A 26737-nucleotide genomic window follows, 5' to 3' on the forward strand; every position below is an offset into this window, starting at 1 on the left:
TCCTCTTAGTTCTTGTCTTTTCCATCATTAGCATCCAAGCTTCCCAAGGAACAGAGAATTTTTATGTTTTATCTAGTGCTAGATCCCTGGACCTAATAGGAATCCTGTGATTACAGTAATATTCTAATGAGTAGACATCCCAGAGAGAAGCCACTGTCGGTGCGTTTGCACACACTGACCCCCCTGTGTGTGCATACTGCACACACGTGCACATGTATGCTGCTCACCTGGGCTGGCCTCAGGAAACTGCCCTTGGTATCCACATGGCCACAGTGTGCTTTCTGTCCCTTTCCTGAGTCTTTCATTTGCCTCAGCCAGCATCTCTTGAGGTACTTTGGGAGTAGAGAGGTCTCTACTCTCCCAAGACCGGGGGCCCTACTCCAAGGAGGAGAGAACTCACTCCAAGCCCTCCTGACACTTAAACAGATAGTCACAGATGGACACGGGACCTGAAAGGGTCTAGGAATCTCTCACTGTGCTAGAGCCAAGTAGTTTAGTCTGCAGCTAATGACTCCATTTACCCTCCCTCCTGAAGTTCTCCTCTCTGACTACATCTCTACCTCGGGGAATAATGAGGCTATCCCAGAAGGCCAGAAGAAGGAGGAAGACAGGTCCCACCCTCAGGCAAAAGTTCAGGAAAATGGTACAATGCCTTAGTAAACCACCTTCTTATAGTGGCTCTTCCAGCCCGGAGAACCATGTTCCCTGGATGTTTGCAGGAACCCTAAGAAGAGGTTCCTGCAAGGAGAACTAGCTGGAAGAGAGGAGAACCCAGTAAGTATATGATTTGAGCCTGTTTGGAAAGTCAGTTGTAAGGAAGGCAGTTTGCCTTGTCACACGATGAGCACCTGCACTTGCTGTCCCTAACACACACTCCACTCACTTGGTGGAAGGCGCCTTGCATCTTCCATGATCAGTCCTTTGGAGCATTTAGTGTTTGAGGACAGGGGTACTTCAATAATAAACCGGATGGTAGAGATCCAGGGTAGAAACCATACAGGAAGTGGTTTGCTATCTTGGGCTAAGCATGGAAAAAGTGTCATCTCAGTCACCAAGTAGACTAATCACCCTGGCTGTCTTCTAGCCTTGCAGCTCCTAAGAAGCTCTTGGGACCTTCTGTCCCGTGCCGTGTGCACAGCAGATACACGTTAGTCTATCACCTATCCTACCTCTTGTCAAAGCACTAAAAAACTAACAAGCAAGTTACCCAAGAGTGAGGGGCTGAGACTTCCGTGACCCCTGGAAATGCCCCCACTTCTTGTCTAAGACCTTTATTTAGCTGTCCCTTTGCTGTACACAGGAGCCCTTCATGACAGCTGGGTCCCTCTGTGTGTGGGTTTCAGATGGTCAGACAAAAGACACCTGAGGCCAAAGGTCTTAACCTAAGCCCTTTCCACTGGTGCTGGAGAATCCGTAGGATGCCCTGGCCTCCTGGTCACACTGCTCATCAGTCAGCTCTTCACTGTTGGTCTCCCATGTGAGCACCCTGGCAGCCTCCAAGGCCATGGCAATTCATGAAACTCATGACCATTATTTACTTAGCACTTGCTCTGAGCCAGGGTCAGCTTCTTAGACTCAGTTTACAGAAAGTCATTTGATCTTCCGAGCCAGCAAGATGGCTCAGCAGGTAGCTGTGCCACCACCAAACCTAAGGACCTGGGTTTAATCTCCATGTGGTGGACAGAGAACTGACTCCTACAAGTAGTTCATATGGGCCATGGTATACACCTACCTGTACAAACATGCATACAAAATAAATAAAAATGTAGGGGTTTTTTTTTTTTTTTTTGTCAGTTGACCTTTCCAACAGCTAATCAATGAATAATAAGGAAATTACTATCTTCCCCTCCTCCCCCCTCCTTCTTCCTTTCCCCCTCTCTCTTTGGTGAAACAGTTTTTCTAGGTAGCACAGGGTAGCCTAAAGGTATGGCCCTCCTTTTTCTGCATCTTCTTCAGTAGTGGGATTTCAGGCATGTGTTAGCATACTCAGCTTTCATTCCATTGTCGTAAATGAGGGCACAGCTGTCCAGAGTGTAAAGTCACACAAGCTAGCCATGATAGAGGTGGGGTTTGGATCCAGCAACTGGAGAGAGAGCAGGTTCTCTGCTACAGGGTGAGACAGAAGGATCCTGGTTTGGTGGAACAAGAAGGCAGCATGAGAATGGGACCTAGCCCCAACCCAAACAAAAGGGAATCTCCCACTATTTTAGCACCAGACGTGGATGGACAGTGTATAGACAGTATCCATCTCTAGCCCTAGCCTGGGTGGTGTCTGGCAGTAACAGATCCACTCCTGGGCTCAGTATCAAAAAGCATGGGGAAATGGACTTCCCCTTCAGCAAAAAGGATGGAGATTAAACAGCAGGAAGAACTTCTCAGCTGTCAGGACCATACGCTTTTAAAACAGGCAGCCCAGGAAGGTGGAAGCCCTTGCAGAGAGGTTAATGCTGTTGTTGCTCAGAGCTCTTGTCAGAGGTGAAGTGAGGGAAGGTTTGCAGGCTGACCTCCCTAGGGTCTGGAGGTAAGACCATGTCATACAGACCAAAGACGCTGTCCCATAGAAAAGAGAGACTATTGGCTATCCCCACACTGGTGCCACGCCTTCCCAGGACCCCATCTGCCCCAGCCCTGCCATTGGACTTCATTAAATTGCATTTTCCCAGAGCAGGGCAGGCCAGTGACAGAATGAGTCAACACCAGCTTGCTACAACTGTCACCCCTGGAGCCGGCAGGCATGGAGGGAGATAATTGGGAGCGGTTTGACAGCTTAATGTCTGGGGCTGGCTTCCTAGAGCAGAGCAGGGTGGGGTGGGGTGGGGCATGGAGAGATGGGGAGTGGGAGATTGGGTTGTCTTCAAACCAACCCCACCACCGCTGCCGTTTTTTCCCCTCCATTTCCTCAGCACCAGCTTGTTGGGCAGGAAAATAAAACACAGAAAAGGAAATTAGTTATGGAAAATAAATTAGGGTTTCTTTATTAATTTGTCAGAACTAATTAACATCTCCCTGAGATTTGTCTCCTCTCCAGACACCCTCAGAGTAGGAAAGAGGAAAGTTTTCAAGAGGTCAGGCTCTGGCTGCAGTGTCCCTGTCCCAAACACTGCGGACAGCACCTGCCCCCATAGTAGAGGATAGAAGATGTGTCTGTCACTCAAAGCCGGGGAGGCTGAAGTCCAGCTGAGAGACCCCACACCCATGTCTACTTCTCTGGGTCACTGAGCCCCAGAACACCCCAGTCTCGTGTCACTTTGTCACTAAAGCAGAGTTACTGCTTGACTCATGCAAGGCTGTGGGGACTGTATCTAGTGTCGAGTGCCATTCTGAGTGAAGTCAGGACTCGGTGTTACTTGGGAGATAGGACTTAGGAGAAATACTGGAACCTCTTCAGAATTCTTTAATCCTAGCACTCAAGGACTGAGACAGGGGAATTGTTGCTAGTTCAAGACCACCCTGAGCTATACTAGAGAGACCTTATCTTGAAAAAAAAAGTCTTCAGCCTCAAGGTCCTTAGGGTTTCACGTTTGCAGTGTCTTCGGAGTACAGATTAAGCGGTTACATGTGCTAATGCAGAGGACAGAGCTGCCTGCCCATGCCTCCTGAGCCCTGTCCTGTCTCACCACAGGGTCTGACTCACTTCAAGAAGCCTCACTAACAGTTGTCTCACTTCCTGGTTGTGAGTGCAAATTCTCGCAGCCGGGAAGCCACCCCAGTTGCCCCGTGATTTGGTGAGAACCTGGCTTTGTTTCCCAGAGTCAGGCCCAACCCTGCTGTGTCAGAGTGATTTTCTGAGAAACCTCTCCATGGCCACGCCTTGTAGTAGACACTGCCTTGGAGGGTTGCAAAATCCAATCTGTTCTGTGGGTCCCACAGTACTGACAGTATCTAGACATCGATGCTAGACATCATAACATTGACGCCAGTCCACAAAACCCCAGATGCCTAGGAACTGTGGAGATGAAACCCATTCCCCTTCCCAGGCCTGTCACCTCTGGAGGTGGCTGAAGGTTGCACAGAGTTAAGAACCCCTCAGATTGGCCAAGCCAGAAAAGGCTAAGGGGAGAGAGGGCTGAGTAGCCTCCTGTAGCTCAGGTAAGGACACTGAGGCCTGGAAAGAGAGAGCCATAGCCTGCTGGGTCAAGGCAGCAGGAATTAACACTTGCATCTCCTGGCTTCCAGGCCATGCTGCTCATGAACAGGTGTCAGGGTGTAATAAATGACATTGGAAGTAATTAATTTGTCACATCAGGGACTCTGAGAATCAAGAAACCCTGGGGGATGTGGGGCATATGCTCAATGAGGTCAAACTACAAAATTAGTGTCCAGGGGCAAGGTCACAGTCCCATCCACCCACCTCTGACCTTGGAGACATTTCGGGCCCTCCCACATCTCTTCATTGGCAGTAGGAAGTATCTAGAATGAGCAGGCCTGGGTTTGCATCCTGGCTGTCATATAACTGTGATTTTGGCTGTCCTTGAGTGCAGCTGAGACTCAGTTTCCCAGCTGTCTTAGGATACCTGCTTTGAAATTTAAGGACTCCATGAGCCATGGGAGTGGAGTTCTTGGGTGGCTCCAGTGCCCAAAGTCCTTCAAAAGGCCCTGCCCAGCCTCCTGCCACTTTCCCTCTACACTAGGCAGAGATGGAATGGGGCCCTTGCGGCCATCCTGTGATTCTAACCAGGGCTTTCTGGCTGGCCTGTTGCAACCTGCCAAGAACAGGTGCTGGAGAGCAGGAGTGGAACAGGCAGCCCGGATAGGGGCCTCTGTCCTTTCTCCAGATCTCAAAGTTAGGCAGGAGGACTTTGGGTGGCCAGTGGGGAGGGGGCTGGGGACAGAGAGGGCCTAGCAAGGTTGATGTCTGTGTCTGTGGGCTGGACATGGAAGGGAGTCTCAGTTCTCTTGAGGCCAATTGGAACTGTCTGGAGGACTTGAGGGACTTAGAGACTGAGAAGCCCCTTAGCACCTTGAAACCATGTCCCCAGTGCTTCCTACCACACCCTTGCACCCTGGCCAGGAAAGACACTGGGCCACTTGCACTTAATCTCTGCAGGGAGGAAGCCCAGTGCCTTGTGCAACTCTATTGGGTTGCTGGCCCACTGGCCATGGGACCTCAGGACCTGGCCTAGCTCTGTAGGTCAAAAAGAGGGTACTGATTTGATGGAGAGCAGTTGAGTTGCCCAGCTGTGGGATTTCTATAAGGCAACTTAGGGAATCCAGACAGATGAACCTAGATGCCACCTTAGGGAGCTGCAAAAGGTGCCACTGGCCCTGAGGATTGGTTCAGATTGTGGCTCTAGCCTTGATCCCTCAGCTCTATCAAGCTCTCCCTCCTAAGCAGTCCCTTGACCAGCAGCTGGATAATCATGTCTGTATGTTGTTTTATTTCAGCCATTTGAGATAAGATACCTACTTTGTGGGTAAGGAAACTGAGGCTCCTGGGACCGAGGCATCTTGCCAGTGAAGAGCCCGGACAGGCTGTTTTCCTCCCAGGCTCTCTCCCCACTCCTCCACTTCTCTCCTTAGGAGGAGGAACTTAATGATCCCCAGCTTTGCTGCCTGGCCAAACAGGTCTAAGCACACCTTGGGACAGGGTGTGCTTCCTCTGCAGAAGGAAGAGTCGAGGACAGACATCCTCAGGAGTGAAAGGGTGTAGGTGAATTTAGCAGTTTCCCAGGGGCAATGGTGAAGTTCCATACTCCAGAGACCCTGAAAAGACAAGGAGCTTAGTTAGTGACTGGGTGGGTGGTGTGGAGGCCAGCCTTGCTTAGGTAGTGTGTGACAGCCCCTCTCTGAACCATCTTCCCTCTGGGAAGTTTATGGCACTAAGAAAGGTGTGACTTCTGTTTGCTGCTACCTGGTCAGATCTGCATGTCACTGGAAGACTTTTATTCTAGTCCACTTGGGGGCTCTTGCTAGCCAAGGCCTTGGGCAGCATGTCAGGCTAGGCAGGTGTCTGGGTGCTAGCTGACTCCCAGCTAGGAGCTCTGCCACTAAGCCTCACCTGCTTCTTTCCTTCTCTATCTCTGAAAGGGGCCAAAGGAATCCCAGGCTGGGTATGTTCCTGTCAGCCTATGATGCCCTTATTCTCTTAGACTTACAGACTTCAACAAATATGTTGCTATGCAAGACAGGGAATAGGACTCCAGCACCTAGGACATGGCTCAGACAAAAGACCTAGAGAAGAGTCCTGGTTCCACAGCCCTAGCAGTATGACTTGGTGAGTTTCTCACCCAACCAGGGCCAGAGTTTCCTCCTTTAGAGAATGGGAGTGTCAAGACTTGCTCCAGAAGATGGCAGTGAAAGTGAAAGATTCTAGAAGGAAAGCACTTCTGGGTGCCCAATACATAGAAAGAGCCTGGAGTACAACAAATCAGTCCTCTGGTTACAAACTCTTCCCACCATTCAGAGAGCCTGAAGGATGGGGGACAAGCTTACTCACTCTGTTTGGGAATGGGAGATTGCTGAGAAATGCTGGCTTTATGATGGGACCAGGGCTGGAATGAAGATGGGGGTCTAAAGATGTGTGTTTTTAATTGCTTGAGTTTACATCTCATGAAAGAGGGAGAAATAATAATAATAATAATAAAGCAGGAGTCTTGCTATTCCTCACCCCCCTTCTCTGCCATGAGTCAAGAACCAGTTCCCACCAGTCTTTCTGGGGTTCAAAGCGTCTCCCCGCCCTAATCCTCACTTGGACCTCCCCGCCCCCACAACTACTGTGGGCAAGAGGCTTTTCTCTGGTGGGGTGTGGGCTCTGCCACTCCCAAGGCCAGACTGTGCCGCCGTGGTGGCAAAGAGGGGACACAGCCAGGCTTCCTGTTGGTTGGAGTGCATCGTGCGAGTCCAAGCCTCAACTCTCTAGCTTTTATCTAGCCCAGACCTGATTTCTCCCTGCACAATGGAGGCAAGAAGGTGCACCCACCTTGTCTCTATCTACCAGAGGCTGCCTTGCTCGCCGACCTGTGTCATACTGGGGAGGCAGAGGTCTGGGATGAGGAACCCCTGAACCTGAGTGCCACCTTCCCACCTGGGAATGCCACTCTGCCCTGCTGCCTGCCAGCCCCTTAATCCTCTAAAGTGGAGGGACCTTCTTCTCCCCACTTCCACCCCCCTCTACCCCACCTCCAAGCCCTGACTCACTCCCTCACTTCCCACTCAAGCTGTGTCTCCAGGACATGTCAGGACAATGTGCTGGGTTCTGGTCCTACAGGCTTGGCTGTGCTGCTCTTGCTGGGGGTAGGGCAGTGGGAAGATCTGGCTTTGGCCTGCTTCTTTGGGCCTCCTTTCCCCTCTTACGGGGGGGGGGGGGGCGGGCAGAGCTGAACTCTAGAGCACCTCCTGTTTGCACCCACGAGGCCCTGCTGGGGCAGCTGCAGCCTAGGGGGAGTGGGGGGTGGGGCACCACCCTTTTCACCCTGACCCTGCCTTTCCAGGTCTCTCAGCTGTGTGCATGGGCTGCCAGGCTGCCCCCAGAGACACTGCCACACTGTTTTTCACCCAGTGGCTGGCCCGGCTTCTGCATTTTTCTGCCTTCTTCCCTCAAAGTGAAAAGGGTCCTGGGTTCCCCCTTGGTTCTTTCATTTATTGTATAACTGTAAGTCATTTCCCTCTACTGAGTCTCCACGTTTTCGTCCTCAAAATGGCCAGCACTTCCCCCTTGATTCCTTCAGGATTCTGGACCCTGAAGTCAAAGAGGCTGGAGGAAGGAGTGGCAGGATGTCCCCTGGCCAGCCAGCCAAGCCAGCAGAGGGTGAGAAGGGTTTGTGTCCATTCCTCACTGAGAAGAGGACTGAGAGGGAAGGCTCCCTTATCCCTGTGGCTCTCAGCCCTCCTCTTTAGACAATCCTCTCTTTTGGCAAGCAACCATGGCCTTTGCCAGGGAGCCTGGCCCTCCTTTGATCAGCCAGCTTCCTAAGAAGTCTTGATTAAAAGCGCTCAGTGACCTGGGAAGTCAATGGAGACCCACATCCCTGAGTGTGTTCCCCAGGGTTGGACTCTCTAGAACAGAGTTCATCAGGAGATCAGACGGAGTGCGTTCCCAGTGCAAGTATCAGGCACTAGGCCGATGCTTCTGATTCAGGCACACTCAATCATGGAGCTCCCAAAGATTACTATTTGAGCAAGGCGGAGCTAGGGACTGTGGGAATCTGAGAATAGAACAGGTGATTCTGTGGGACCTGAGTGTTGAAGTAGGAGTTTTCCACTTCAAAGGTGTGGCAGGTGGAGACATGGGAGGGGTAGGAGAGGAAGCTGGGAATTTAATCAGGGGTAGATTGAAGGCCTGATACTGGTTTAGATCTGCCCCAAGGCAGTGGAGAGGGCAGGAGGCTGTGTCATAAGATCTGGTTTATGTTCAGATCCACCTGTTAGCAGTGTCCCTTGAACAAGTCACTTCACCAGGCTGAGCCTCAGTTCCCCAGCACGACAGTGGTACCTGCCTTAACAGAGTGTTTGTGAGATGTGTTCCCTAACATCACACAATTAGAAGTGATGCTTCTCAGGAAAGATTCACTGTCTTCAGGGTTACCCAGTTTTGTAAAGACAGGAAGCTCAATACCATGTCTAGAAATTTCCAAGGAGAGTTAAACTGCTATACTGATGTGACTGAAGAGTTGAGTCTTATGAGTGCTAAGAGAACAATCGGCAGGCAGCATGCTCAGTAGCATTTATTTTTTTATTTGATGTACATACATGAGCATTGGCCCACATATATATGTGTATCATGTATGTGATAGCGCCCATAAAGACCAAAAGAGAGTGTTCAGATCCCCTGGACCTGGAGTTGCAGACTTTTATGATCCACCGCGTGGGGGCTGGGGACTGAGCTTAGACCCTCTATGAGAGCAGCTTGTGTTCTCTGTTAACCATTGAGCCATCTCTTCAACTCCTGGTTGGTTGGTTGGTTGGTTGGTTGGTTGGTTGGTTGGTTGGTTGGTTTGGTTGGTTGATTAGATTGGTTGGTTGGTTGGTTTCATTAACTTTCAAGAGAAGTTCTTGCTAAGTTGCTCAGGTTGGTCTTGAGCTTACAATCCTACCCCACGTCTCTGAGCAGCTAGCATCACAGTCCCAGCTACTGCCCAGCTATGTACTCTTCTATTATCTTTAACTCCTTTCCCACCTGCCTCTTTTGAAAGTAGTAGAAAGTCTCCAAGTCACAGTCACTATAAAGTACCAGGGGCTGATTCTTTGTCCTCCATATTCCCCCAGTTCTCTTGAATCCTGGTCATTTCATGCTGCAGCTGGGCAGAGTCAACCAAGCATGAAAAAAAATGGGAGAGCAGGAGAGAGGGGGGCAGGAGACTTAGAGACATTTGTACCTGAAGAAAGAGGCCAAAGGGAGAGAGAGAGAGATGTATGGCTAGAGGTGGTGGCCTTGTAGCCACACGCCCACCGTTCTTGCTGCACCTGGTTTCTTAGATGAGCCATTTGCTTATCTTGTGACCCAGAGGCAAGGCCTTTGTAACCACAACAAGAGAAACAAGCATACTACATTTCTAAGGTCTTGTGGCTGGCTGATAAGTCTTCCCCAGGTGCTCTTGTGCCCATATTGAGCCATCATGGACCAAATCATGCCTTCCCACCCATCTTCAGCCAGCTCCTCAGTTCTTATTCCTACCAACATTTTTTTTTTTTTTTTTTTTTACAACTGTTGGACCAGTTAATCCCTCGATGATTTTTTTTCTTTTCTCCTGGACAAATGGGGAGCCAGTACAGCTGGTCCCCAACTAAGGGGGCCACTGAAGGATCCACAGCCTAGACTTTCCTTGGATCTCAATCTAAGTCATCTGTCCCTTTGACTTTCCTATTTATGTACCAGAATTCACCCTCCACATTTCAGTTTCCCAATCAAATCATTAATTACCCCAGTAATTAAATCCAATTAGCAGTTGTAGGGGCCTTTCTGAGTGAGGAACCATTAGCCAGAGTGAAAATGCATGGGAGCGGGAGAGCAAGAAAACCCACCCCTTCCTAGCTTTAAAAATGAAAACAGGAGTCAGTGCTACAAAGCTCAGGGCCCCAATTAAAGCTGGGGCCTCACTCATTAAGCTAATTTGGCGTGCTATCCCAGCAGCCTCTGGTGGGAAGGCCAGCAATGGAGCTGGCCAACATTTGGTGGTGGTGGAGGTGGGACAAACCCTGCTCATCTTGAGGGCTGCAATGGAGCTCCAGGCCCACTCAGGGAAGGGCTGGGATCTCATGAGTACCTCTTGCTTCTGGCTCCCTGGACTTGGGGGCTGATGATGGTAAGATGGACTGGGGTAAGATGAGTCAGGAAAGAACACAACAACTTCCACCTTTGGCTGTGGGAAAAGACAGCTTGGCGGCCTTTTGTGGCTGTGAAGATTACATACATACATACATACATACATACATACATACATACATACATACATCAGCTCCTTGGTGCCTGTTAGCCACTGTTACCTTCCACTCCATGATCCGTGGCAATACTCAGCATTTTGTGTCCATTTCTTCACAGCTCACACCACACAGTTCCCAAAACACTAAGCCAAAGTTAGGCATCATGGAAGACTAGAGATGATGTGTGTTTAGAGTCCTCAGTCAGGTCTCTTTGTGACTCTTTGCAGCCCTGAGGTGGGGGCCAGGGGTGAGAGACTGAACCTCTTCCAGAGCTATGTGCCAGGCAGAGGGCATGGTGCCCTCACTCCTGCTGCTGTAGGGACCCCTTGCCCATCCCGCATCAGACAGGTTCCGTGTGTGTCATGAAGGTAGTAGACCACTGCTGCCCCCAGAAGGGACATACCAGCAGGTGCTGTAATGGAAGGCCTAACCTCAGGAGAGGCTGTCCAGATCAGAACCGGCCTCATAGGCTGTTTGGCCTTGAACAGGTTCCTTGTCCTCTCTGAATTTATTTATATAATGAGAATGGGAATGACACCTAGCATCTAGGAGTTTTGAGAATTAACAAATGGCCTGGAAGCATTCAGACTTGGGCCTGGCACAGGTGACTGACACACGCATGCCAACTGTTCTTGCCATCTCCAGGAGGGGCCCAGCAGAGAACATGACCCTCTTGGGTCTCCCTCAGGAATCTGAAGGCTTCTGTTGCTCAGGGTGTTGTTCAGTATCAGGGTGGTCAAAAGGGACAGGTGATACTCTTGCCACACTTGAAGGATAAGGGGTGCCTATACACACAGCACATCACTGCCACAGGCTGCCCCTTGGCTGTCAGGCCACTCTGGGCAAGGTCAGAAGGACAAGGGAATGGGAAGGAGAGGTAGCTGAGGGAAGCAGGTGGCCGCAGAGGCCGGCTACATCTCTGCAGCTGGGCGCCATGCCCTGTGCCTACGTGCTGGCTTCCTCTGCAAGGCAGGATGAGGAACAGGCCCTGGCATGCCAGCCCCTACCAGTGACTCCTGAAACCTTGACAAGTCTGAGCTGGAAGCGGCACTGGGTGAGGCTCCTGATAGACTCATGTTGGGCAGAGGGATGGTCGCTGTGGGGAGGAAAGTGGGAAAGACCCCACACTTGAAACTGTGACACCACAAGGGGAAACTGGGTAGGGAGCCCAGGAGGATGCCAGGTAGGGGCTGGACTCAGAGCTTTTTCTGACTCTCAGGTCCCCTCACCCTGTGTGTCCCTGCCAGGCAGGGCAGGAAGAGGACAGGCTGCAGTGGCTGCTGGGAGGTGTTCCCCTCAGCAGTATGCCAAGTGTAAGGTGACGATTCTGAGTGCTGTGGAGAAAGAAGAAAGGAACAATGACAACCATGTGCCAAGAACAGGGGAAGCTGCCCAGTGTGGGGAGGTGACCTCACCCCAGCCGAGTGGGGCTGGGGCTCACTGGAGAGGTGAAAAGGTTGGGTTTGGGATGGGCGGGAGACTTGGCCATGGGCACTGATGCTGGAAACCCCTGAAGTCATCCATGTCAGACAGGAAAACCTGAACCCACTACTACACCTCCATCCTTCTGGGTACTAGCAGGGAAAAAGCCACCAAGGGACAGTTAGTTGTGCAGACCCTGGACATGGCCACAGGTCTGCTGAAGGTGGCAGCAGGGTGCCCCACTGAGGCAGTCTTCTCCCTGAATTGCCATGTCAGGACTCCCTGAAGATCCTGTCTTCTTTTCCTCACTATGCAGGCCACTGCTAGGTGAAACACACACACACACACACACACACACACACACACACACACACACACCTTCTTCCTAACAGTACATTTAGCTGAATTTAGACCTGGAGTTCCACAAAAGTTGAAAGGAAGCCAACATGGTGGCACCCACCTATAGTCCCAGATCTACTTTTCAGAAGGCTGAGGCAAGAGGCTCCTGTCTAAAAAGAGAGACTAGGGCTGTCCCTGCAGGGTTGGAATGCTGGGTTTGTTCTGTGGTTAAGGCCAGGAAGAGGTTAGGGGTTAGCACTCAGGTTGGAGTCATGACCCTGGTTTTGTTGTGGTCTTGAGTTGCCATGAAACTTGGCTGGAACTGTACGGGTTATGTTGGGCAGTTGGGGGAGAATGATTTGGAGGTCTACATTGGATGTATTGGAGAGCTGGGCTATGACCCTTGAAGCTAAGATCATCCGTGCCATATACAAGACTTTGGGGTCACTGTAGTTCTGAACTACAGAGCATCACCCTCAATGTATTTCAGCCTTAGAAACTAATAAGATAGTCCTTCCAGAGGGCTGAAGCAGGAGCATGGCCTGCATTCTAGTCTCTCCCAGCATTCCTCAGTGGCCCTTGGCAGTGGTCTACACTCAGTCCTGCTGACCAGTTGGATCATGGGAACTCAGCCTCCTTTGCAGTTGAGTTTTCTACATTGCATTGTCCCTGTCCCTCTACTGGAAGGGCAGCAGTCTGGAACACTCCTCTGACCTTTAGCCTTTCCTATAAGGTAGCTCCAAAGATGGGGCAGAACCAAAGGAAAACTTCCTGCCATGTGCAGGTGCCTGGGGGTATGGACAAAGGGGCAGGAGGGACAGATGCCAGTCCCGGTGGGACAGCCATCAGGGCTGGAACAGTGGAATCTGAATGCCATAGGATGCGTGTGTGTGTGTGTGTGTGTGTGTGTGTGTGTGTGTTTGCATGAATACCTCCTGAGGCCACCATGTTGGGGGACATGGGTTTCTCCAGTCAGCCTTCCCACATTAAAGCAAAAAGCAGGAGAGCCAGGCCCAGGGTGAGGAGAGCAAACAGCAAAACTTAATGACTTTAATATGAAAGAATTTGCCACTAATTAAGCACAAACACTCCACTAATGCAGAGAACACATGTTGTGGATTTCACTTAAGCAGGAACCAAATGAGGTGAAAATCCTTCCAAAATGATAGCAGTTTACCCTCGAAGGAAGATGCTACCTCACCTCAGTTCTGCTGAGCACAGCCCTGAGTGTCCCGCAGCCCTCTGTCTTCATGGCCTCCCCACTCGCCCTGACTAAGGGTTCTGGCCATTCATTCCCCTGGCTGCCCTTCCCTGTGCTTTTGCGTCCTCTGGAGACAGGAAAGTCTCTCCACAACCTGTGTTTTGTCAGACAGCAACCCTATGTATGAGCCCACTTTCTGACCACGAGCCTCTCTACACATAGCCCAGCTCTGGCCTTCCGATAGGAAGACCTGAGTCTCTCTCTTTACCCAGGACCTACAAGGAAGTTTTCCCTATCATGTCCCACAGTAGTATTCCTCACCCTGTCTGCACCCAGCTTGCCATGGTTGGCCCTGCATACCCATCATGCACTTCACCTCCCCTACCTGAGCTCATTGTCCCATCATCTAGTCCCATGTTTTTCACTAGGGGGCATGTGATAGTGTCTGGGCATGATTTTTTTTTTTTTTTCCACAAGTGAAGATGGTGCTCCTGACCCTGATGGCTGGTGTATAGACACCAGGGAAGTCACTAAGTATCTTACAGGGCACAAGACAGACCCCACAGGAGAGAATGTCTGGCCCCAAATGTCAGCGCTATCTAGGTCAGTAGTGGCCTTGTTCAGGACGCCAGCTCACCTGAATCCTGGCAGGTCTTTCCCTATGCATTCCCAGTATTCCCAGCCCTCGGAAACAGAACTATCATCACCCCCACTTTATATGTGAGAAAATTTAGGCCTGGAGAGATTCACATCACTTGAAGTTGTCCAGTTCACAAACCCTTGTCTTGCCTGCATTGAATTGGAAGTCGGTGCTCATAGACTAATTACTTCATGCACTCCAATCCTCTCTAAGGGCCCCACTGTCTAACTCTCTCAACCCTGTCTCTATCCTGACACTCCTTCCACCCAAGCCCTTTCTCTTATAATGAGCCTTCCTGTAGGCAGGCAGCTGCACCCACCCGATAGCCTCCCCTCCCTGCAGCCATCTCGAAAGAGCAGGCTTCTGCCGAGCTGGGTGCTGGGGTGGCCCACCTTGCCCTTCTTGATACGAGGCAGACCTGAGAGCCCTCCACTGCCAAACAGATGCTGAGCTTGGTTGTATTTGGGACTCTAAGCGCTGAGGCAAGGAAGGCACATGTCAATCCTGAGCCTTGTGAAGGTTCCCCTGGGGAAGCCTAGGGAATTCTTCCTCTGCCTTCTCAGCAGCCCCCAGCCTCTCCCTCCTCAACACTAGTCTGCCACAGAGGCTGCTGCCTACACTTCCCCAAATGTGTCAGGAGCAAATGCATGTATGCTCACAGAGGGAAACCCAGGCTGTCTGCAGGGAGACAGTAGTGTTCACTGAAGCGTCAGCGGCCATCACATTACTGAACCTTTCTGAATCTTGGCCTTAGAGCCAGAGGCTTCTCCGCCTGCAGGTCAAGAAAGGCCAGGTCAGGTAGGAATGGCTTGGGGCTGTGGAGGGAGTCGAGCTACAGAACACACGGACACAGACAGACAGGCTTAGGTGAAGGGAGCAAGACCTCTTTGCCACAGCTTAGGTGAGAAAACAATTCTTCACCTTGTACTCTGGTGTGAGGAAGGAAGGGAGCCAGGGTGCTAGGAACTGTAACAGAGAGAGAGAAGGGGAATCAAGACTGTCAGCTAGGAAGCAAACAGGAAGGTATAGAATTGAAAGGTGGGCAGGTGGGCAGGCTGGCCCAAATCCTGTGGGATGTTCTTCCCATTTCTGGGCAGCAAAAAAGAAGTTAGTCCTTAAGCTATGACCCTTCAATATAGATGAGGGCTCACCCTTCGTCTCTGCCCCTTGGCTAACACACTTCTGAGGAAGCTGCCATTGTACCTGAGACAATGGCTAGCTAGCCTTAGCCCAGGACCACAACTGGCTTACAACCTTCCCCACCAACCAGTGGGAGTGCCCTGTGAGTTCTGAGTGCCAGGCTTTGGACTATCGTGCTATGTCAGGAACATGCCCACGTTTGTACCCTGAGCATATAGTACCACCTAACCCCTAACAGAGCCAGGACAGGGCTCCAGGAAGCCAAGTCTCAGGGGATTTGAGGACAGAATTCACAAGTGTATGTTTTTAGCAGAAGGGATAGCAAGCCAGACCTCTAGCAGTCTCCAGTGCCCTCGTTTTCTCAACATTCCTAATCTGGGACTCTTCAACCTCTTCCCTTGGGGCATGTTGGCTCACACTTACAATCCCATTACTCAGGAGACTGAGGTAGGAAGACTGCCCTGAGTTCAAAACCCACCTAGGCAACCTTGGGCTTGACCTTGAGGACTTGAGGAAGTTTAATCTATGGGGGCTCCAGTCAGGGGGCTGTACACTCAATGTTGTCCTGCAGCGGACCAGTGAAAAGTGGTCTGGGCTTGGGAGAATGAGGGAGGCATAAGATGTGAGTGCTGAGGTTACTAAGGAAGGGGTTGTGCATGGGGGCCCAGCCCAGGAGGGTTGAGAGAAGGAAGTGAGAGACTATTGGAGATGAAGGCGCTGATGGGAGGAGCTTGGGGGGGGTTAGATCTGGAAAAATGCAGCATAGGGAGAAAAGCTGTTAAGGACCTACCATACACTGGACTGGGAGAACCTGCTCTACCCCAGCTTTGCTGAGGTGCAACCTGGATTTGACCCAGCAGGACTTCCAGAAGTTGGCCAGCACACCAAGACAGAGAGCCAACTGGTCAGTGCACAAGTACCCAAGGGTCAATCCTGAGGAGCTGGGGAAATGGCTCAGTGGTACTGGCTGCTCTTCCAAAGGCTCAGGGTTCAATTCCCAACACCCACATGGCAGCTCACTACTGTCTGTAACTTCAGTTCCTGGAGACTGGATGCCCTCACACATACATACAGGCAAAACATCAATGCACATAAAAATAAAAACAAATAAAAATTAAAAAAAAAAAAAAAAAAAAAAAAAAAAAAGGTAAATCCCGAGGAGGAGCAGCAGAGGCAGAGGGAGCTGAGCAGGTCAGAGCCACAGAACCCCTCCAGGATTCTCAGGTTCGCCACTCCCGCTTACAGAAAAGGACACTAGCCCTACTCAAGCCCAGGTGACAACAGTGACCAGGTAGTAAAGATCAGAGCCTGCCTCTGCCAATATCCAGTGGGTACCCTCCCTTACCCACAGCCCAGAGGAAAGGGGCAGGTAGAGAGGAAGGCTAGAGTTAAGAGACAGGAAGAGCCAGGAACAGGCAGAGCCAGGAGCAAGGCTCTGTGTTCTTGGGGTACCAAAGTAGAGTCCCTGCTTGCCAGAGTCCCTGGGGATGAGGTGACTACAGGAAATGGACCTGCAGGAGGTGGGCCAGTCATCCCCACCCCTTGTTCCTTGATGAGAGCACCAAAGCCCAGCTCCCTGACTCATTTCTGTCCCCCCAGCCTGTCTTCCCACGTTTCAAGGAGAGATAGGGTTTGTCAGAGCACCCCCATAGTTGCTGCCACCCCCAGGGCTTCTACATGGCCAAGGGAGTGGGGCTAGCCCGGTCTGTCTGTCGGAGGAAGATCCTGAGCCCTGGCTCCTCCTGGGTCTTTTCCCAGGCTGCCTCACCCCCTCTTCTCCCACGCACCTCCCCCACCCAAGGCAACCGGCGCCAGCCACATAGCCCATCATTAACCAACTCCATGTGGGGAGTTGGGGGGAGCATTCAGTCAAGAGGAAAACATGGGCAGTTTCTGTGACCCCAGAGCTGGGGGTGGAGGCGCCTGGGCTCAGACAGTAGCAATTAGCCCCTGACTGAGGGATCATAGGACATCATCACTACTGCGAGTGTCTGGTGGTGAGAGTGGAGGGACCACAGAGCCCCTGGAGTTATCCCAAGAGAATTCCCCCAGGCCTTTTCACCAGCAGAGGTCCCTGAACTGCAGGAGTTGAGAAATGGAGATGCAAACCACCATGCCAGGCCAGGACAAGTGCTATGTCTTCTTCTTGTCCCTCCCCAGGGAGGGCTGGCTGGGCACTGGGGACAAGAAATGGGACACTTCTTCCATCTGCTCCTAGTGCCCTCTAAGCCAGGTCACTGTGGCCTGTCCTGGGTGTATAGGAGAGTTTGGGAGCAGGTGATGCAGCCTGGGAGCCAAGAGGCTCCTAAATTAATGGGGAACCGTGCCTGGGGCATAGACACTAGAAAGGGCAAGTTCAAAGGGCTTCAGCAAGCGCCCTGCCCTTTTGGGTTCTTGCTGGCAGGATGATGAGGTCCAGATGACAAGATGGCAAAACCTTCCAAGAGGAGATGACCCCAGAAAGGGAGTTCTCTCCTGGTCCACTTCTCCCTTGTCAGCCTCTCTGGAATGCCTCCTGCCTGGACTTCCTGAGAGATGACATTTGGGAAAGAAGCCTGCTGAAGGGGAGGGTCTTAAAGCTTTAGGTCACCTTGCTGACTCAGCTGGGTTTCAGGGACCCTTCTCCCTCCCTGCAGTGAGTCATTCCCACTGGCCCTTAGCTGTTTCTCACCACCGGAAGTCCTGTCCTGTCTGCTAGTTCCTGGAGGGAAGGGAGGGAGCATGCGAGCTTGCCTAGAAATCCCTAGAAGCAAAGGATATTGGTTTCAACTGAGGATGTACCTTGTCGGAAGGGCACTTACTTAGCTAGCATGTGCAAGGCCCCAACCTAAACACCACACACACACACACACACACACACACACACACACACACACACACACACGGTGGGGGGGGGCGCCTGGTGTTGATTTCTTCTAGCCAGGTGTCATAGTCATGGTAGCTCTCACATATAACTATTCCTACACTGGGCAGGAGACTTAGTCAAAAGGTTAAGACAGGAGAACAGCCATGAGTTTGAGGCCAGCCTGGGCTGCATAGTCTAGGGTAACCTAGGCTGCAGTGTGAGTCTTTGTCTCACAACAAAGTAGAATCAAAAGAAAAAAGAGACGTTGTTTTGGCACAGGTTCTTGTCAGAGAGCCCAGAACCCCACACCTATATACACAGATTTATTCTCTCTCTTGTGCTAACACTCTACTTGAGCCACTGCTGGAGATACTGAGGCAAGTTTCAGAAAATAAAGGCCTGGAAAAGATCTGTCCAGCCAGGTCAGGGCACGGTGGTCCTCACAAAAGTACCCATTTACACACCCACCTTCTGAGCCCAGAGCCAGCTTGCCCAGCTACAACAGGAGTTCTAAAGTCAAAAAGGGCAGGAAGAGAAACTGCTCATGTGGCCACGCCCAATGCGTGGGAACCCTTGCCACCCCCTGCAGATTAGCTCCATGGCAAGCTGGGCAGGGCCCTGGGGAGCAGGTTTGTCTGCCACAACTAAAGAGCCTTTGTGTTTTGTTGCTGAGCTTGGGCTTTTGCAGGTCTGTGACGTTGTGGGGGGCTGGTCCCATGCTTGCCTTGCTGGCTCAGCACTTCTGAGAAGCCAGGTCACCCCAATTGCCTGCCTGTGCTCTGTTAAGGAAACTGAGGCATCAGAGCAGAAGTCCCAGGGACCTGTGTCTTGAACCTCAACCATATAGGGTGCTCAGGAAGGGATCTAGGCAGTGATTAAGATCAGGACAGGGAAAGACTCACTGTGTACCTTATATATAAGAGCCCCTCTTCTGTGGGCACAGGTTCCATGATTTCTGCACCCCTTGTCCCTACTCTTTATTCTTCCCACTGTGCACATAACAGCCTCTGTAGGCACAATCCAGCCTGAGCTCCCTACATTCCACTTCTGACCCACAGTCACTGGACTCCAGCACAAGGTACCTATGAGTGCTGTGGCCAAGTATTGAGATTGGCATTTGTGTAGTTTTCAAAGGTTTCTGAGGATATCTCCCAGAAGTTCAGCACCCAGAACAAGGTCCCTAGGGAGATAGATTGAGCCAGACTCTGGTTTAGGATAGGACTTGAACCAGGCTGGGGGGGGGGGGCTGCTAGTCTATGTCCTTTGGTGGATGACCCAACCCCTCTTGACCTTGTTAGTAGCAGGTTGCCTGATCCATTGAGCCCTCATACACTACTGTGTCATAAGCCCCAGTCTGTAGTCTGCAGGGGAAGAGAGCTTTCCTATTACTTGGGTAACCAGAGAGTCAGCAGATTCCCCAAACCTTGGACCAGCCATGTCCCTGCCATGTGATTGACACAGCCCAAGGTCCAGCATGTCCCTGCTTTCCCCATGGTAGCTAGACATCCATTGAGTGACAGGATACAAACCCTGCACAAGTGCAGGAACTAGTAATGGGTACAGTTGCATGGTTATTTGCTATTGGGGTCCTAGTAAAAGTGTCCACCAAAGAGTTAGGAAGGAGAACCATCTTGGTATCCCAGAAGAGGGGAGCCTGTAGCACCCCATAAATGCCTAGTGCCATGTAGATGATCAGTAAACATTTGTTGAATGAAGGGATTCCTACTGTTTCACAGATGATATCGTTGATGACAATGATGGTGATGGTGATGATGATGGCGGCAACCAACATTGATTATTTATTTTGTGCTAATGCTGCTTTCTGAGTTTCCCATGCACTCCATTTCATCCTTACAACAGTTTTATAGGACAGGTGTTAACTATTAGAATCTCCGTTTTGCAGATGTGCACCCTCAGTGTAAACTGAGTCACAGAGAGGTTAAGTTATTGGACCACTGACAGGCACAGAGACAGGATGCCAACTCTTCCCAACTCCATTGTGCTCCTCAAATGGGGGTGCCAGAAAGGCCATGCAGAGCTTGGGAACCACCCACGTCATTTTCCCGACTGTGAAGCTGGAGCAGGCATAGAGAAAACTGAGCATACTCTAAGACCTCCCTTCCTGCCACCTGTGTCCTGTCCCTGCAGGAACCCATCAATCCTGTTCCTTTTCTCAGGCTTTCCACCAAATCCCTCCATGTTCAAGGATGAGCCCTATTCCCTTTGGAAAGCCACCCACTCTAAGTGCTAGATACTTAGATCTAATTTGACACACTTAGTGCAGGCCAGGGAGCCCCCATAGAAGCTTGGGAACCAAGTCCCTCAGGCTAGAGTGTTGAAATAAGGCCTAATTTTGCTAATCTTTTATCTCCTCTCAAGTCCAGAACCCTGGGGTCTTTACCCTAAATACTCCAGGAACCCCACATGCCATCCATGGACTACCTCCTAGGCTCTGTTAACAGCCAGCTATGATAGAGTCCAAGAGTAAATGTGAGCATGCCCACTACTGAGAGGTCCTCCATGACCCCTACCCAGCCCATCTCAGGGCCAGAAAGGTTCAGGAATGCCTTTGTATACAATGAGGGGATACCAGGAATGCCTCCACACCACCCTGAAGCTGCTTCTGGGAGAGCCCCAGTGGAGAGAAAAATGGACTCTACCAGCATAGACTTAGATAGGGATCACACACACACACACACACACACACACACACACACACACACACACACACCTGCTTTAGCACAGAAACCTCCCCAACATACCTGGCACCGACTTATCCCTGAAGGATGAGGTCACTGCTTGGGAAGCATCATAGGAATATCAGCTGTGTATCAGGGCCTCCCCACTGCCTGCCCCACAACTGCAGAAGGGATGAGAGGAGATGAGGTAGTGGGGCTCAGCAGGTCGTGTGTCCCTCCAAGGACACCATTCCTAGCACCAAGATAGTTCCTGATACCCATGCCCCTTCCCCCAACTTTCAAGTTGTGGCTCAAGCCCTCCCAACTGGCTTTTCCAGTTCTTGGCTTTATGTGGCGCAAGTTCCCCAATTATGCCCACATTATCTCAGCTGCTGGGCAGCCTCCAGCAGGCTGGGGGAGTGGAGGATAGAGGAGCATCAGGGAGCACCCATTTACCCTGTCAGGGAGGATGGAGGAATTGCTTGCTTGCCAGCTGACCAGTCAGCAAGAGTGCTAGACCATCTGACCTACTGACCTCCTCTTAGGCTGCTTCTGGGTGGGGCTTGGGCTGGGCTGCTGTGAGACAGTTAGAGCCAGAAGGAAAATAGAGACCCAAGGCAGCCAGCCTGCTGCTTTGCAGAGGCAAGGGAAATGACTGTCTAGGGTCCCACAGGTAGTGGGAAATTCAGTCTCCAACTATGTGCCGTACTTTCCCCCTCCTCACAGCCCCTCCAGCCCCCAACACCTCTGCTTGAGATATCTGGTGCTTCCAAGAGACATCCAGGGGTGGGGGACAGGAACACTCAACGTGCTTGTTAAGGCTGTGCAGTGTGAATGGCAAAAGGAATGGGATGTGTATGGAATTCTCAATGCCAAGCGCATGGCTTGGGAAAACCAAGTCTCTCTCTCTCTCTCTCTCTCTCTCTCTCTCTCTCTCTCTCTCTCTCTCTCTGTGTGTGTGTGTGTGTGTGTGTGTGTGTGTGTGTGTGTGTCGCTCTCTCTGTGTTTCTGTCTCTCTCCTATCTCCTTTCCTCCACATACTTCTCAAGGTCTCACTGTGTAGTCCAGAGTGGCCTTGAACTTCAGATCTGACTCAGACTCCCGAATGCTAATATTACAAGCATGTCCCACCATGCCTGGCTCAGCATGCATTTCCTGAGAGCCTGCTGTACACTAATGCCCTGAGATCCCACAGTCAGTATGATCTCTGGAAGAGTGGAATGGGGAGCAATGTGCTGAAGTGACCAATAGCTTTGGGACCTTCCCAGGAGTCCCCATTTCTCCACCACACAGAGGAGGCAAGGGAAGCCCCAGCTTCACACTCTTGGGTACCAGTTCTCTTGAAGCCATCCTTCTGCCCCGTGTCAGTAGAGGGTTTGGTACTATTGATGGTACTCAGTAAGCTGAAGGCATGGGATCTAAGGTACACAAATGTGCTCGCTCATCAAACACAGGAAGTGTGTACAATCATGTGATTAAGATGCAGCCTTGGGGACATGACCCACCCAGAGGTGGACAGAAGTGGAGGGCAGAGCCTGGGTCTGGGCTGGTTGTCTCAGGCTCAAAGTAAAGAACTTTCTAGATGTGGAGATTGGAAGGAACTTATACAAGCCTTGCCACCCACTGCCTTCCTTCCTGGGAGCCCCCATTTTCTCAGCTACCACCACAGTTTACCCAGCAATAAACATTTGCTGCACTGGAGAAAAGGAAACACGGAAGCCTGCTGTGTAAGCCAGATGCTGAGTTGAGTTTGGGGACTCAGGAAGAGAAAGAGCTCCCTGCAGGAGTTCATAGTCCAGGAGAGAAGTCAGGTGTAAACAGCCATATTCTGAGGCAGGGAATGCTGTTCTAGGGAAACCTAGAGGACCAAACTTCCTAATGGAAGGGCTTGAGTGGGCTCCTCACAGGAGCTGGAGAGGAAGGGCCCTCTTGCTGTGACTCTGTACCCCTTCTCCAATTCCTGCCCTCCCACACCCTTGTCCTTTCTTACCTGTATGTCATTTGGTTCCCGAGCAACGGCTGAGATAGAGAAGACTGGGTTATCTGGCTCATTTGTCAGATGAGGGAGCTGAAGCCAAGGAAAGTTCCTAGCTAGAGCTCCTCTTGGAAAGTAGACCTTTCTCAGACCTAACAACAACAACAACAAAAAACAAAAAACAAAAAAACAAGCAAACAAACCTATAATCCTAACTGTCTGAAGGCTGAGGCAGGAAGATGTTTAGTTCAAGATCAGACTTGACTATATAGCCTAAAACTGCCCTCAAAGATATCTTGGGAGGACAAGGGGAGGCAGAGCTTAAATGTAGAGCAGTAGTAGAGACTTGCTAAGTATGTTGGTTGTCTCCATCCATAGAACTAGACAAAGGGTATATGGATGTATGTTTTCTGACATGAAACACTGACCTGCATACTAAATGAAAAGTAGCATTTGGACAATCTGTACAGTATGGTTCTAATTTTGTTTTTTAATATAGAGAGTTAGGGAGATGGCTCACTGGATAAAATGCTTGCCATAAAAAAACATTAGGACCATATTTAGGGTCCCCAGCACCCACACAAATTCCTGATGGGCATAGTGGCCTGACTGGGAGGCAAAGATGGAGTTCCTGGAGCAAGCTGGCTAGCCAAATGAACACTGTCTGGGTCTAACGGAGAGATCTTGCATAAAAGTATACGGCTGGGAAGCTCATGCCTTTAACTCCAGCACTGAGGAGGCAAAGGCAAGCATATCTCTGCAAATTTGAAACCAGCCTGGTTAGCACAGCAAACTCTAGGCCAGCCAGGGATACATAGTAAGACCCTGTCTAAAGAAAGGAAACTATGGTGGAACTCAATCAAGGATACTGAGCATCAACCTCAGTGCAAAACACACACACACATGTTAAAAAAATACAGAGAGTAGCCAGGTACACATGGAGAATCCCAGCACTCAGGAAGCTGTGATATTGGGTGGTGGTGGCACACATCTTTAGTCTTAGCACACAAGAAGTAGAGACAGGTGGATCTCTGTGAGTTCGAGGCCAGCTTGGTCTACAGAGCAAGTTCCTGGACAGCCAGGGCTGTTACACAGAGAAACTCTGTCTTGGCAGAGGAGGACGAGAAGGAAACTGAGACACGAGGAACATGAATTCAAGGCCATTCTGAGCTACAAGTGAATGATGTCATTGTCTTCTTGGTATTTTTTCAGAATTATCTAGAGTGAGACTTTATTACTAAATTCATTTATTTATTTTATATGTATGTGCATGTAGAGTGGGTATGTAGAGTCAGAGAACAATTTAAAGGGTCTCTTCCACCTTGTAGGTTCTGGGGATCACATTTAAATCATGATCCTTGGTGACCAATGTCTTTACCCACTGAGCCACCTTAACAGGCGATTTTTATATCAAGTAATTAATTCATTTTGGAGGGATTTGGAATGAGTTTCACTTGTATCTCAGGTTGGCCTGGAACTTACTATGTAACCAGGGCCAGCCTCAAAGTCTCATAGCAATCTTGTTACTTAAGCCTCGCACGTGCTGGGGTTATGGGCACAAACCACCAGACCCTGTGATTATTTTCGCAAGAAGAATTACAAAAGTAATGACTGCTGTAAAAGCTAAGACCGAAGGACAGAGAATGGCAGGGGCGGGGAGTAGTGCCCGGCACTGACCACTTCCTGTTATCCCCTCTGCCAGGCACTCACACACAGGTGGTGCAGGTGAACGACTCCATGTATGGCTTCATAGGCACGGATGTGGTACTGCACTGTAGCTTTGCCAACCCACTGCCCAGTGTGAAGATTACCCAGGTCACATGGCAGAAGTCCACCAATGGCTCCAAGCAGAATATGGCCATCTATAACCCAACTATGGGCGTTTCCGTGCTGCCCCCTTACGAGAAACGAGTGGAGTTCCTGCGACCCTCCTTCATCGATGGCACCATCCGCCTCTCCCGCCTGGAGCTGGAGGATGAGGGCATGTACATCTGTGAATTTGCCACCTTCCCTACAGGCAACCGCGAGAGCCAGCTCAATCTCACTGTGATGGGTAAGCTGCCCTGGGCCTCTTTCCCTTGCCAGTCAGGAGGGGTTGGCCATCCTTAGCATGTGCCTCAGTGGCCCCAGACACCCCTGTTGGGTTGGCATGCTCCCATAACACCAGGCATAGTGCCTCTCACTTGACTAGCCAGATTGTCCATAATTCTCCGAGGATTGGGGGTGGGGCTTTACCTTTGGGCAGGGGCAGTTGTTAGGTTGGAGCCCCCCACCAAGGGACATTGTGTTGCAGACTTGGATGCAGCAGGTGCTTTAGACACCATAGTGAGAAAGGAAGCTGCTTGGCTTGAGCATGCCAGATTTCTTAATCTAACAACAGGACTATTTGTGCAGCAAGAAGGATTTACTGGCATGAGGAACTCCCCAAGAGAAATTCTGGGAAGGGCTTTGGCAAAAGACAGCTGAGAGGCAGGGGTGACAGGCAACTTCAACTGATGCCATGGTGTTGTGCCCACAGCGAAACCCACCAACTGGATTGAGGGTACCCAGGCAGTGCTTCGAGCCAGGAAGGGACAGGATGACAAGGTCCTGGTAGCCACCTGCACCTCAGCCAATGGGAAGCCTCCCAGTGTGGTGTCCTGGGAAACACGGCTAAAGGGCGAGGCAGAATACCAGGAAATTCGGAACCCCAATGGCACAGTGACAGTCATCAGCCGTTACCGCTTGGTGCCCAGCCGGGAAGCCCACCGGCAGTCCCTGGCTTGCATCGTCAACTACCACCTGGACCGCTTCAGGGAGAGCCTCACACTCAACGTGCAGTGTGAGCCAGGGCCAGGGGCCCTTCCCAACCATTACTACATGTTCTACTCTTCTGTTGCTTAGTCTTTCCCACTACTTTCTCCTCCAAGATGCTGCAATTTGTCCATCCTCTGTCACTACCCCTCCCTCTAACCTTTGTGCTTGCTGCTTTCACTCCGAGGTTTTACAGAGCCAACTTGCCTTTCCTTCTAGCTGCTCCTGGGTCCTCACTGTCTCCCCTCCTTAATTGTGACGTCTTTCCCTTTCCTGCCTGCTCCCCTAATGTCACCCTCTTCCAACATCCTCCCTTGCCTCACAGATGAACCTGAGGTGACCATTGAGGGTTTTGATGGTAACTGGTACCTGCAGCGGACAGATGTGAAGCTTACGTGCAAAGCGGATGCGAACCCCCCAGCCACTGAATACCACTGGACCACGTGAGTGCTGTAGGCTGGCCCATCCCTGAAAACTTCCCTTTGCTGGACCACAGGGGCCCAACCACACACCTCCAGGGAGTAGGGAGGATTAGAATCTAGGCTCTGATATTTCCATGGGAGTTGGTTTAAGAGGTCCCACATAAACACACATACTATGTACACACACCTCTGCATCTGAGTGCTAGGGTTTGGGACTAATAATCTTGCCAGTAGGGGTTTCCCTTGTGACCTGCTTCCCTTCACTTACTAATAAAGGATTTTATCATTTTCCTTTGGTGAGTCATCCCACCCCAGTCCCTATTATTTATTTTTATCAAGGTGTCCCCTGGGAAGCTGGTGTTCTGGAACACCCAGTCTTTCTTGGTTCCTAGTCCTTCTGTACAACAACCCCAGGTTCTCTGGGTAGGGGCAGCAGTAGACCCCCATGTCCCCCAAAATAGCTTTACAGTCTGCTTCTTGACCTTCAGAAAGGAACATACCCCTCTAGCCAACTTGAACACCTCAAGCCATCATCCCTTCCTCAGAGACCTAAGTGGGACTCAGACAGGGGAAGCTAAGAAAGTTGATGCAAGTGGCCAGAAGACAGCAGCTAAGAGTGAGTCTAAACCATTTTCTAGGGAGTGGAGGACCTGCCAGGGTCCTCCTGGCAGCCTGCGTTTCTAGCCACAAAACTGCTTTTGAAGGTGAAGGTGGGCAGAACATGCTTGCCAGGGCCAACTGACCCTGTAACCAGAGCAGCTGCTGGCTTAACTGAAGAACAGCTAACAAGGGAAGGATGAAGGTCTTCTGTACCTGGCAAACTCCCAAGATGTTCCCCATACAAAAACGTCTTGAGACATGCCCAGCAGTGGCAAGATGATGAATAGGAGCTTAGCCATGCCCATTTCCCCATCCTAATAGCT

General features: G+C 50.9%; 1 protein-coding gene across 1 annotated transcript in view; it reads left to right on the forward strand.

The window, feature by feature from the left end:
- Window positions 1-26737, forward strand: part of Nectin1 (nectin cell adhesion molecule 1) — a 61834-nt gene that overhangs the window by 21272 nt on the left and 13825 nt on the right. The window contains exons 2-4 of the mRNA XM_051197200.1: window positions 24302-24652; window positions 25118-25420; window positions 25718-25835. Coding sequence (XP_051053157.1) covers window positions 24302-24652; window positions 25118-25420; window positions 25718-25835 — 772 coding nt within the window. The remainder of the gene's footprint in view (window positions 1-24301; window positions 24653-25117; window positions 25421-25717; window positions 25836-26737) is intronic.

Source organism: Phodopus roborovskii, unplaced genomic scaffold (assembly GCF_943737965.1).
Source record: "Phodopus roborovskii unplaced genomic scaffold, PHOROB, whole genome shotgun sequence".
NCBI classification, from domain to species: Eukaryota; Metazoa; Chordata; class Mammalia; order Rodentia; family Cricetidae; genus Phodopus; species Phodopus roborovskii.